The following is a 14,165-nucleotide window of genomic DNA, read 5'->3' as shown; positions in this document are numbered from 1 at the left end:
ATTCATTCAGAAATACACTGCAACTTGAGTAGTCAACACTCAAGTCCAGCATAATTTAAAGTGATTCATTTTAGCATAACCACATTAGCAAATTATTCTGTATATTTCAGTGAAGCAAAGCTTTAAAAAAGCTGTAGAGAAATAGACCACTCCTTTTTTGTGTGTTTTAAGGGAACACTAAATCTCTCCATAAAGATTATTTACACAAAGGCAAGAGCAAACTTTCTGAGATAAGGGTTTGGGGTTTTTATTTTTTTTCTCCAAGGATTCCACCACATGATAAAAAATTAAACGAATGTGTATTCCTGACCACATTGACAACGTCACAGCTAGTTTATGACAAGCAACTGCAACAGGTGTAAACAAAAAACAGGTCCCTACACCGGGACAAAGCTTGGTTGCAGGCTGACTGTATGATACTATTGAAAGCAAGATTTTAAGTAAACTCATCTGGCATTCAGATCTGACTGAGGGAACAGTGAGAACGACGCAGTGAAGGTACACTTAGGTGCAATTTCATGCTGGTGACTTTTTCCTCTTTTTATGCTTAGAGCAGATTTTAAACCAGGAGTTGCATATCCAATGACACACATACAATTCAAAACTTAAGAGACCATTAGCACAGTTGTACACATAATTACATAAACTTAGTATTTACATATTCTAAACAAAGTTCCATTTTAACAGTGGAAGTCTTTTAACACACGAAAGAAGATAATCTACTACAAAGAATGCATAACGGGATCACAAATTTTCCACAAGCATATAAACACATGTTTTAAAGTGCTTTCTGGGTGCTTCAGATTAACCCCTCGCAGTACGAGCTTTCATGTAGTGCTGTTCCAGTCATTACAAAATTATTTAAATCGTTCCTCTTCAGGTGCATTGTGAGTTCAGGAAAAATGACGACATCACTGATGTAAAAGTTTTAAGCTCTACCAACATAAACGTGTACATTACTTAAGTTCAGATGAAGTTGTCAAATACTTTGGTTTATCATAGCTTGGGATAAATATTTGATAGAACAAAAATTGCACCTCTCCACTCTTGAGTTTTTTTTACTAAAAAAATACCCCAACATAAATTGACAGTATTCTTTGGTAAAAACAGGACATTTGGCCAGTTTGCGTGTATATTATTTAATAAAATAGCCTAAAAGTGAACAAATGCCACTGCTGTACTGTCAATTTACAGGAATAAGCATTCCTTGCTCAGTGGGGAGTATCAAAATATTAACCTTAGCAGTTAGCTATATAACAAGCTGAAACACCTTCAGCAACCATTACAGGGGATCAATTATGTTTTAGAACACTTTTTGCTTGACATTTATCCTTTACATTACAAAAACCTGTAAAATGCTCTATGCCTGCAGACAAGTCCACTACTTTGCAGTGACTACAGAAACGTTATTCAGTGGTGTACACTGTCAAGTTTCTGTAACAAAAACCAGGAATACGGTGTGCTGACCAACCAATATTCAACTGCACAGTGCTTGTGCATTACCTATACTAAGTACTAAGAAAAGCCTATTAAAAATTCAGTTAACTGCTACAAGTTACGTGAATATATAAAAACAGAGCAGATATACAAGTATAACACTGAACATACTGTACTTTATTAGCACAAAGAGCCAGAACAAGGCACAGCAAGCAGAAAAATTCATCAATAGAAGGGTTAGTGTAGCATACAAGAGTAACGTTTATTGTACTTGCAGCCAAAATGTTCCCTACCTCACACAGGTCACTGCCCTAGAGAAGTAAGAAATAACATACTGTAGCAGCTGGTAAAGAAACTAGGGAGCACTCAATTGGTACAAAACATTAAACAGGGGTCAGGGCATTCCAACAAAATTTTAGTGCAAAATGTCTAAAGACAGAACTACTTTAAGTTCTATCTCCAATTAAATAAGCAAACAGAAGTTAGAATCTTGTTTCTAAGTAATCTGTTGTAACTATAATCAGTGCATATTACTTTAAAACATTTTTAAAAGCGCAAATGGAAATATATTTACAAATAAAGTGTAACAGTACCTTTGAAACCTGACATTTGTTTCAGATATGTCAGATTTTGTACTCTGATTATAATAATTCAACCACTTGTCATGTTCTCCATAAAAATATCAGTCACCTTTAAATAATAAAAATTTTTTTCTTGTCACTATTACCTTCCATTGTAAGTTACTAGCAGTGAGGCCACTAAGTTCTTTTTTATAAAAAACCCACAACCTTATGTTTTATGGCAATAATCTAATCCTGTGTCCTGCCACTGAAGCAGCAATTCACACTGGAAGGTATTTTTAACTGTCCAAGACAGTATTACTTTTGCTAACAATGCCACTTAAATCTCCAAGTGTTTATAATAGAATTACAGTACTGAGCAGGCATATTCAAGTTTTAATGATTAGGAAACCTTATACACTGTGAAAAGCATGATTCATCTGTTAGCATCAAAGAACCATTAACTCTTAATGGACTGCTTCTAATGAATTGCTCTTCATTAAAAGAAAATATTCACTAGTATTTGGAAACTCGTTTGTGAGCTAAATTAGTACTTAGAGTAGTGGAACGTTTTCAGGAAGAGATTTTTAAAAAAATACTTCAAATATTAGCAAAAATGCTCCTCTGATAAAGCCTTTCTTTATTAGCATTACGTGAATGCCCCATGGAAAATGCCTCATAGTTTCTTCATCCAATTACTACAGCTATAAAAGGGAAAAAATATTTAGAAATTAGCAAAAATATTTTCATTACGCCTTAATGAAAAACGTGCAGAATTTGTCTGCTTATTGTTTCCAAGAGGCATCACAACTTAGTTTGATTAACAGCAGGCAGCATCTGACAGGATACTAACACTTAGCTTAAATAGGATATTGCAGAAAAGCTAGACGTCGTCGGTGCGCTCGCTGCAGTTAAACTGTAATACACAAAAAAAAAGCATATTCCAGAAGCTTATTTTGATTTCCATTTACTTTGTTTTTATAGGTTCCCGCTCCAGCCATCGCACCCTGACTTTTTGTTTATAGTGATACTCCTTTAGAAAGTCTTGCAACATTGAGGGTAGAGGAAGGTCATCAATCCCATCATACGTAGTGCACCTGCAGATTACTGCCCGGCAGATATACTGCAGACTAAAGGGGAAGGTCCTGTTCAGAGATACAGTAAGTAATGGTTCAAAGAACATGCAAGAGCTGGGGTCCTTGTAGTGCTCCAGAAGCCCTGTAACAGTGGAGGAGTGAAACACACAGGGATCATGGGCATCGAAACTAAAGTTGTGATTCCACTGCTCAATGCGTGCGTGCAGCGAGCGGTTGTAGCGCCGGAAGCTCACGGAGAAGAGGTAGTCCTCCTGCGCAGAATCCCTGAGCAAAAAAGTGCCTTCGGGTTTACCCTCCAGAAGTGCTTCTGCTTCATAGCGGTCCATCACCCCCCAGTAACACGGGTTACCTGTAATCTGAAGTAAGTCTGGCACGAGGCAGTGGATGTAATCGATCTGAGTGTGCACTTTCCAAGCCCCCTGCCTGCTGATATGGCCGTGGCTCTCTCCAGACATTTGACGCTGCTTCTGCCTCCGTGACTGCAGGCAAAGCGTTGTTGTGTCCTCTTCGGAGTCACAGTTCCCTGGAGGTGTTATGGTTTTGTCCCCAGTCAGCTCAGTCATACCAGGGGCTAACTTTGGTCCCAGTTTATACAATGGATTAACCTGTGCTGTAGCTTCAAAAGTATGTATTTGGGCATTGGGAGGGGGATCAACCCCTTCTTCAATACTAAGTCTACGTCTCTCTCTGAGCCTATCTTCTTCATCTTCTGTGGAAACCAAGGAAGGATCAAATGTGTCAAAGAAAGTTGAATGAGGACTCACAGGCGCTGTGTGTTGTTTAATCAGATGCCACTTCTGAGCCAGATCGGAGCCTGCAGGAAAAGGGCATTTCTCAAGCATTAGTTCAGAGAGATGGATCTTTCTTTTGTTAGAAAACAGAGGTTTGGACTGTTTGCTGTAAGTTCTCATGGGAAAGCACAGCCCAACAGTATCTTGTAGACGCTGTCGCAGAGAACGGCTACCGACTGTCCTGCTGGATACTGCATCCATATCATGGACTGAGCTCACCCCGTACCTCCTCTCTCTCCTCTGCAAGCCACTTCGTGTTCTTCCAAATCTTTTCTCAGTATCCAAGGAGCTCTGGGTTTTGGTAGAGCAGGAATGCTTCTTCTTCCCACCCCAGGGAGCATGTCGAGAATAGGAGTCCCTTCGAGCAAGCCTGGCTCCCGTGGCGACACACGAGTCATTCTCTTTCTCAATGCTTATTTCAACAATCTGAGGAATTTCTGTGACACAGTTTTGGTTCCGCCTTGCTGAATTCTTTGAAGGACTTAAACCTAATTGCAAAGCAATGTTTTCTCTCAAAGGGCTGCTGGGTGGTTGTTGTCGAGTCAAATCAGTTACCTGGATAGCTTTCTCTTTAGCAGATGAGCAGTTACTGGAGTTCACAATTATATTTTCATTTTGGCTTCCACCCTCATGACTAAAGAGGTTCTGGCACCTGTATTTGAAATTGTTCCACATCTTTCCCACTTTATCCATGGATTATGTTATCTAAATTCAAGAGGAGAAGAAATATTGAAATAAAAATATAAATTAAAAACATGAGGATACATCTTCAGTTATCAATTAAGTTGTTGTCAATTAAGACACAAGATGACTTAACTGAACACAGTGCATTTGAAAAAGTGCCTTAGTCTTTGTAGGGTTATGTGGAAGCAACATGCATTACACCACTCTGATATTTAGAAAAATCACTATGAAGAAAATTTTTTGGAAATTACAAACATTTTATTTACAAGCAGGCCCTCCCATTTTTCTGTAGGCATGTAGGTGGGTCTGCATAGTTGTATTCATATGCTGATGGGCAGGAAATACAGTCTAAAATTCCTCCTTTCAGGAAGAATTTGTAAGTCATATGTAAGGTATGACTCCCTGATAAGCTTCCAATAAGCAGCAGTAAAACAAATCCTAAATAGGAACTGTTCAAGTCACTCCAAACTATGACAGCAGTTATTGAAATCCAACAAGTGCACTGCAAATGTTCAGATACGTCATCTAAAAGCAAAAGCTTCAGCTTCAGGTCAGATAAATTTCCAGTTATAACTTGACAAGTTTAAAAACAAATAGTACAAAAAAAGAAATTTAGGGGGGAAAAAAGAATTTATCATTCTTAGATGAGGCAATCACCAAAAGACAATTTTAGAATTATGAGGTCTCTGACACATTAATATAAGCCATTTGAGACAAATGAAAAAAAAACCAACCAACCACCCAACAGTCTGGCTTTATTACTTAAGATATAAATGAATGAAAGAGCCCAAGGAACGTTTCTGTCTTTAGTAAGAACACCTAAAAAGAAAGCAGGTCCACAGCAGAAACATGACAGTGAATCATGAAGATACAGTAAAAAGATAAAAACATTAGCAGTATGTATTCTGAAACTACATCTTCAGAAACAGTTTAATAATTGGAACAAGACTGGTAAAAACACAGGACTGCCCTAGGACAGAGAGAAACAGGCTAATTCTGTACTAAATAAAGTCAGGCAATGCCAAGCTAAATTAGATCTAATTAAGTTCTGACAGAAGTGCTAAATGTAAAGGACTAAAACATGTCATCTCATCTAATTTAACTCTCTCTGGAAACTGCTCCGTTCTTTGGAAACATTATTTTGAAGCAAAACTCCTCTGTTTCTGCAATTCTTTTCTGTTCACAACTAGAAAGGGATCCGAAGCAGTGTTTGAATGCACTAGGGCTCGTGAAATAAAGTGGATGATCAACAAGTAAGCAATACTCTAGCAGTCCAGCCTAGAAGTCCCTTAAGGTAGGAACACAGCTTTAAGCCCATGACTTTACAGAAGAATCTACTAAAACTGGGGAAGAGTCAGAGGCATCATTTACATGAGAAACATGAAAGCAGAATGAGAGTGAAACACCTGACTGTTACAGGATCAGAAAGCAAAAGTTTTCTTCCTCACCCCGTCATCTGATGATCCAGCAAACCCAGCAAGGTAGGTATCCACATCCAACTGCATTAAATGAGACCTTACGAATTTAGTGCAGATGAGGAAGGTGGGGGGCAGCGGGGAGATCCAGCCCTAATAGTCTTTGGAGATTACTGGTGCAAGTTACTCAGAACACCGTGCTAATGACAACCTGCACAGCACCCAAGCAGTTACTAAGGAGGGAGACACTTGCAGAGCAATGTTACACATAGAAGATGCTACAGAGTTTCATACTGTGTAAGCAAATCAGCAAGGAATGTCTTCCTGATTAAAAAAAATAATAATTCCTAAATTTGGGGTTGTTTCTGGAGTTGTCTGGATCAAACTGAGGGACTGGGGGAGTTGAAGAGCAGCAGAGCCAATAAGTCAGATCACATACAGATTTGTAGGAACCATTCAAACACATATCCTGCCATGGCAACAACCATAGCTGTTGTGGTGTCTCAGAATATCCATGCTGACCACGGCAGAGCACATGTTTGCTGGCTGCCAGTCTGTCAACACAGTATATATAAGTGGACTTCTACACTTTTTCCTCACGTTGTACATTTTTTTTTCTTCCTCATCAGACAGATGTTTAAAATTTTTGGGAAGGGAAAGGAATGAGAGAGTATATAAACTCCAGTCCCTTGGCAAATCAGGCTAGAAACAGTACACATCTTTGTGACAACGAACTGGAGTAACTTTTCTAACCAAACACATACTATTTGGCAATGTCTTTTATTCTAGAATTGCTCTTTATTGCTCTTCCTTTGCACTATTAGTCTAAAATGTCTTAAGACTGTTTGATGGGTGGAAAGTTCTCTACATGTTCCCAGAAAGTTTCAAGAACAAATAAAATAAAATAAATAAATAAAAAAACAAAAAACAAACAAAAAACAACAAAAAAAACCAAACAAAAAAACAAACAAAAAAACAAACAAAAAACCCAAAACAAAACAAAAAAAAACCAAACAAAAAAACCCCCACAAAACCCTCCACCGACAAAATCACCACCATACTGGCTTGACAGATTAATTTTCAAAAGTTAAAGTTAAATTTATAAGGTTAAGTACTTTTTTCACACTCAAGAGAATATAGATACACTTCTTACCCAGAAAAGCATATGAGTCACTGTGTCTTGTCTCAAGTATACACCTCACCATGAACTTGCTACATGCCTTCTCTGAGTTGTAGACATGGTTACTACAAAGGAAGAAAGAGAAATTTTGTTAGTTGTTAGAATATTTTTTAATTTAGATATTTACTATTAGTCACAAATATCAAAGGGTACTTTATTTATACCTGAAATGTGTGCATAGAACTGCCTGTTCACTATATATTTTTAATGCATATTAACAAACACAAAGCTTCACAGAACTTTTTTTGTACCATTAACAACATTTGTGAAATAGAGTCATGGGGAGGACCCTCAAATAAAACATCTGATAACCAAGAGCAAAGCCACAGCATCTGGATCATTGAAGTGCCAGGCACAATGGGCATACTCAGGCCTGTGAAATGGTTTCCCCACATGGGGGTCTCAAGTCCAAAGCAGTGGTTCCCAAGCTGTGGTTGGCAGCGCTGTCAGATCACCTCCTACTGTCTCTCTTCCTTGTTTCCAGCTGCTACATCACATCAAAAGGCAGCTAAAAATACACACTTTTCTAATATTACTTTTCCAGGTAAGCAACTGCTGTACTTGCCACAAGGATGTTATATGATTGTGAAGCAAGAGCAATATGAACCATGATTCTAAAATTGGGAAAGTGGAATGCAAGAGAAGTTCTTTATTAAAAGAGCAGGTCAGCACTTCCCTGAAATAATCATCATTGTTTTTCAGAAATCCAAGAAGAGCTGAGGGATTTAGCATGCTCACACCACTGTCAGACATCTAACAGTAACAGAACAGAGGAGAATAGTTTGCCTCTTCATGCTAGAACCAAGCCCAGGAGAGCAGTAAGAATTAACAGAAAACACTGGGAACTTATGTTAAAGTTTTACATGCAGAACAGAAAGAAAAATATTCACATAATGCATATGTACTAGAAAAAAAAGCGATGGGGTTGAGCAATCACTAAGTGAATTTTAGAAGTTAGTACTCCTAGGCAGAAACTCCAGAGCAGTGTCAGAAAAGTACAAATATTATTAGTTTCCATTCACCTCTGGAAGCACTAAAATCACTGAAACATTTTTAAAATTAGGCCACATTACTGCTATTGAAAGATTCCACAAAAGTAACCTTTTCAGAGAGCAACAGTTACAAGTACAAAATCTTTGTACAAAATGAAGATTAAAGCAGAAGTACAGTTCTTTTGCAACTTTAACATTTACTCTCGTTTCTTTTTTTCTGCCGTATGTTCCTAGCAAGCCTACAAACACAAGACAAAGTAAAACCTACTATAACTGGTTGAGAGCAAGGCCTAAATAGAGCAAATGGAAGGGAAAGTAACTAGAATAAGGGCTATCCAGTTTTCAACAAAGCCCTACTTAAGACACTAGGCCACTCAGGCCTCTGAAGAGACCTGCATTCCAAATAAAACCAGTGATGTTGTTTTACTGGGTACAGGTGGCAAAGGAGCTGCATGCTCACCATTCTGCCTCATTAAAAATACAAAAAACCCCACATGGATGCTTACCTGGAAGTGTCATGCTTAATGGCATTAGTGTTGTATACCACCATTCTTCCTCAGTTCTGGTCAGAAACATGAGCAGTCAATGCACCACCTATCTATCACATCACCATTGCTATCCAGCTGACACAGCCTAGAAAATCTGCCCCTGTGGCTCCAAGAGGGAGTGGTTGCTTTAGGAACCAGCCTTTCCTAATGGAAAACAGCACCTTGATTATGGACTGTCTCAGTCAAACCTCTCAACCTTGTGTTAGATTTAAACTTGAGTCATAGGCAAAGTATTTCATATTCAATCTAATAATTTTAAATTAGTTTAAATCAATGTGCAACAGATGTGTGGTTTCACAGATTTCTAGTGGCAGCACTAAGCTTGACAAAACACAATTGCTTCTGAACTGGTCCTAAAGCCATCCCAGTTTACAAGAAGCACTGTTATTCTAACCTAAAAAGGAAATAGATTTCATTCCACCAAAATCCACAAAGTGAATTCAACAATTTGTAGATTTCCTAAGAAAAAATTATTTTAATTGTTTTTCTAAGAAAAATAAAAGTTCTAGTAATGTTCCTGAAACAATCTCTTTTCAACTAAAAATTATTCCTGCCTACATTAAACTGGCATTAGTTGTCTTAAAAAATAAGAGGTAATAAGCACTCTACAGGGACTTCAGAAGCAATGAACAGTGGTATCTTAGCACTATATTCCCATTTGCAGTAAGTTTAGAGACATTCAAAGCCATGAAGTTTGCATGAGTGTAGTCTTCAAGTATTCTGAGTGCACAAATGATGAAACCACAAAGAGAGCTAGGAAAACCATTTGTGCAATATGATAAAGCAAACAGCTACAACCTGTCTGTAGTCCTAAAATACCATATATTATTGGATTGCTGTGAAAACTCAAGACTCTTTCCAGAAGTGTCACAAGATCTATCTGGAGTTTTTGCCTGTTACTGCCTAAAAGGAGTAGTCAAAGTCGAGGTCGTGCTTTCCATAACAGAATCACAGAGTCACAGTATATCCTGAGTTGGAAGGGACCCACAAGGATCATCAAGTCCAACTCCTGGCCCTGCACAGGACAGCCCCAAGAATCACAACATGTGCCTGAGAGCATTGTCCAAACACTTCTGGAACTCTTGTCAAGCTTGGTGCTGTGATATAATACACTCATTTCACTCTCACAACTTACCTAATTTAAAAATTAGTCCATGTGGTATGTTATATTCAAAATATTAACTCCTAAAAATGTACCATCTTCACAAAAGATGATACACTGCCCAAAGTATGACACCTTACAAAGCAGGTATACTATGCTTATTTCACAAACAAGAATCTACAAGATTATTTGTTTTGGTGTTTTCATAAGATGATAGCTTCAAAACATTAAAAGATAACAAGGTCAAAACACTGAAGGAAAACAAAACCAGACGGTTCTTCAAAAATCAATACCCTGAAAGGAGACAGAAAAGAGAGGAGACAGAAAAATATCTCTGCTCCTTGCACACCTTTAGTTCAATGCTAGCAGGCAAACAGGCCAACATTCTGTGACACTGGTACACACCACCATGGACCATGAAGGCAGAAGCAAAAAGATTGGAAGAAGACTATACTTCTATTTGTATCATCCCTTACTTTAAAATTGTTCACTTAACAGTGACGAGATTGTGTTATTAAAGATTTTGCTTCCAGTAAGGGATGCTTGCTGAAGAGGTCACTGTTTATTTGCACACTGCCAAATGGCCACGACAGGCTCCTGTTCCTAGGGATGCACTAACAGAGCTGCTCACATCAGCACTCCTCAGCCTTATTCAGTCAAAATGAATAAAGCTGGCAAACCCCTACCATTTCAAGTAACCCACTCAAGGAAGGAAGAAAGGTCAATACTAAGGATTACAAAGCAATTTCCTCCCTTCCAATACACATTCCAGAAATAATGAATTACTACTGTAATACTAGAGATAACATTTCTTTAAAAAAAAAGGAATATGTTGGCTCAAGTGGAAATATATGTTTTTCTACACACACAAAAATGTGCTCACTGCAGACAGCTCAAAAAACTGATTTAGAGGGCTGGAAGGAAGAGGTGGCTTCTATTTTTTTAACTAGACAAGATAAAGGGGCCAATAGTCTCAAGTGCTCATGAAAGCCCTATTAGGATAAAGTACTACTGTTTTCTTCCTAATAGGCTTTGATAAACTGGAAGTGCAGTTGCACAGCAAGACAAATCTGAAGGTCTGAACCCCCGAACCAAAAGTCAAACCTGCTGAGAAGAGGTAAAGGACACCGAGCTGCAATTCCAACAACACAAAATTGGACTAAGTCAGCACTGCAACCAGAAGAAACGGCATCAGCCTCTTCCTGGCCACCTGTGCTGGTGCAGGAGGTGGTCTGTACACCATATGGCTGCTCAGTCAACCAGCTCAAGGATCTGATCCAGACTAAAATGAATTCTCAGAAAAAGTCTCAATCATTTACTCCATCTGGTTTATGACTTCTGTATAAACATTCAAGTTAACATACAGAAGGAACGGATGAGGAAGGAGGAAACAGCAGCCAGGGCAAGGCTGCTTCCTTCCACAGCAGCACTAGTTAGTTCTGCTGAAGTTATTAAACCCTTAGACGGCTACTTTGAAGAGAAATCTCCATTTGAAGCCCATATATTCATCAACTGGGGGGCTCTGGCTGCAAAGAGAGAGATTAAGACTATTTAGGCTGCTGCTTTGAACATTTGCATTGAACGTTCAAGCCACTGAAAACCCTTATTCCAAAAACAAAATGCTGAGTTGGCTTGATGGCTTGAAACTGCTAAAACACAAGGAATGCTACAAGTTTCAAGGACTTAAGCTGGCAGACTGTCAAATCAAAGAAAAATAATGATATTTTGCCATTGTTCCAACCCGAAGTAAGAAGTAATCTCCACCCCCTCCTTGGTATAGATTCACAATGAGCAAAATGCAGGAAGGCTAATGTTCTGCCAGTTTCTTTCCAAGCAGCTCTGTGTTGGTAACTTCAGTTCAAAAATACTGTTCCAAGACATTTTGAACAGTGGACTATGTCCTTGTAGCCCCTTACTAGGCTTTGGTATTCAAAAAAGACAATGTCAGGGCTACATGTGTTCACATTGGACTAGAAAATACTGTTCAGAAAATCTAAAACCCCTGAAGCAGATAAACCATCAATGGAAGAACAGAATGTGAATACCACTGAACCAAAAATAGAGACAACTGTTTCTGAAGTACTCCTTTCCCTGTACATGCACAAGTCTAGTGGGTAATGACACAACCATCATGAGCAAAGATTGTCTTTCTGATCATATGAGGATCACAAAGCTACACACAGCAAACATCAGTTTCAGATATTAATACAGAAATAACCCTATACAGATCTACCAAGAACTCCACATGCTGGTAGATCTCTATGGTAGAAACTCTGGAAATTCAAGAAAATGGTACATATTCATTCCAAGTAAAGAAACCTTCAAATAATTTAGGCAGTATCCTGATGGCCACTCATCATAATGTGTAAATCCACACAAGCAACATTAAACAGAAGCAGTTTCCTTTAAATTGCCTCTTTACACCCTAATCAGGCAACTCATAACTTCACCTTACCATTTGAAAAAAATAAAAGAAAAAGCATTAAGTTAGCAAAGTAAGGTACCTGCTGTGGAAGAGAACTCTAGGTGACTCGCTGTAATAATGTTTTCTGTGCTGCTATGTTTAACTCTGTTCAAACAAAAGCTGCCAATATACCTTTTTTTTTTAAATTCATGTGGGCAGAATAAATGGTTCCAGTCAGTATTCAAGTTAAACACAGCAACCCTCTTGATGACCTCTGCAAAAGCTTAGGGAGCTCTCCCCTAGCAGGGTAGAATTTGTTTCTACCTAATGACTTATCTATAAGCTTTATAGAGCTTATCCTGCTCTATAAAGTTCTAAAATATAAATAGGTCTCAAATTGATACAAAGAGTGATCTAATGGTTATTCGTATGTAATTCTTCGGAGGTCTGAGTTAAGAAAAAGCGTACCTTAATAGCTATGCCTCACTAAAAGCAAAGGAAATTGGAAGCAAAGTTGAAAAGATGAGTCAAATCACATCCCACACCCTTGACTAGCTCAGTAGAAACATCCAATTTAAGATATTTTGTAAACAGAGCATTTCATTCAATTGCAAATGGCCTATTTTGCAAACACAGTTGTTCTGTTCTGGGATCAATTTATACTGGTTTAACAGTCCTATTTCTTCTCACTACATTTTTCAAAACCTCAACAGCCTGCCTAATGCCTCTCCCTCACCACTGTAGCCTTGCCCCCCACCACCTTACAGGCATCTCCTTTGCACAGAGCTCTTCTCATGCACCCAGACATTTCCCACGTGTCCTTTCTACCTGACCAAGCAAAAGATCATATTCTCCAATACAAACTAGCCAGCTGCCTCCTCGTAAAACTGACAAAACCAAAGTTGTACTTGTCTTTCTCTAGCGATGTATCTACAGTGGCGACTGCATAGGAAAAAGCATTATTGCTATTCAGGCAATTAACAAGACATAAAAAGTAGCCCCCCCTTCCTTCAAATTTCAGTGAAATGGACCCAAGAGTTCAACACTTTCTAGAACCACAACAATTGAGAAGAGTGACAGCCCAAGCTATGGTTTCTTAGGAATTGCTACTAAAAAAGTTAACTGAAGACTAGATGTTGGCACACGTACTTAAAAAATTTAAATCTCTCACACTATGGATTGCTCAGTGCATTAATTCGCCATTTCTGATGAAAATAAACTCAGTGAGGTTTAAAGGAGAGCACCTGTGTATTTTGTTCACTGCTAATACTACTGGAGCAAAGGACTTGATATTAGCAACAGCATACACACATGTAAAAGACAAGAAAATCCAGGAAAATTCCACAATTAAAAATGAGATTATCTTTGTAGCACCATTAATTACTTGAAGTGTTCAAAAACATGAAACATTTAATTGTAAACTGTAGTTCAACTACATCAACAGATCACCTGGAACCTGATCAAACTCCCTTGCACCACTGCAATACTGGAGAGAGACTAAACTTGAAGCTACCAGAGAGAAAACTGTCTGAGCAGCCTGGTGTGTTATCCAGCTACAGCTACGCTCTACAGCAAGGAGAAGGTGGGCTGGCATGGATGGCTCCAATAGCATCCACAAACTTATAAAGTGACCTTCATAACGACTTAACTCCCAACTTACATTCTTTCATGACAGAAGTTTGGCACATGAACTCTATCACTACAGCACCACTGAAGTCTAGATCACTTTCTGTATAAAATATGCTTTCATAAAATAGAAGCATATTTGAATAACTGCAGAATGAGACCAGGGGATTTAACCTGCAAAGCATTTGGCAAGCAAGGAGTTAAAATCCTGCCCAAGACTACCCCACAGCTGCTGTCAGCAGTCAGGCTTGTCAAGAGAAGCTCTGGGCTGTCTTGACAAGACTAATTGGCAGCAAGCACCTGGTTCCCTAGGCTGGGTCCGGGTAGGT

General features: G+C 38.6%; 1 protein-coding gene across 1 annotated transcript in view; it reads right to left on the bottom strand.

Moving 5' to 3' along the window:
• Positions 1 to 222: 222 nt before the first annotated feature.
• The window catches only part of SOCS5 (suppressor of cytokine signaling 5), a 31,552-nt gene continuing 17,609 nt past the window's right edge, over positions 223 to 14,165 (bottom strand). The window contains exons 2-3 of the mRNA XM_008932900.4: positions 7,138 to 7,229; positions 223 to 4,590 (exon numbers count right to left, since the gene is read on the bottom strand). Coding sequence (XP_008931148.2) covers positions 2,965 to 4,578 — 1,614 coding nt within the window. The 5' untranslated portion in view covers positions 4,579 to 4,590; positions 7,138 to 7,229 and the 3' untranslated portion in view covers positions 223 to 2,964. The remainder of the gene's footprint in view (positions 4,591 to 7,137; positions 7,230 to 14,165) is intronic.

Source organism: Manacus vitellinus, unplaced genomic scaffold (assembly GCF_001715985.3).
Source record: "Manacus vitellinus isolate BGI_N305 unplaced genomic scaffold, ASM171598v3 scaffold_8_pilon, whole genome shotgun sequence".
In the NCBI taxonomy this organism is placed as follows: Eukaryota; Metazoa; Chordata; class Aves; order Passeriformes; family Pipridae; genus Manacus; species Manacus vitellinus.
The sequence above is the reverse complement of the archived record's forward strand: the minus strand, read 5'-3'. Positions and strand labels throughout refer to the sequence as shown.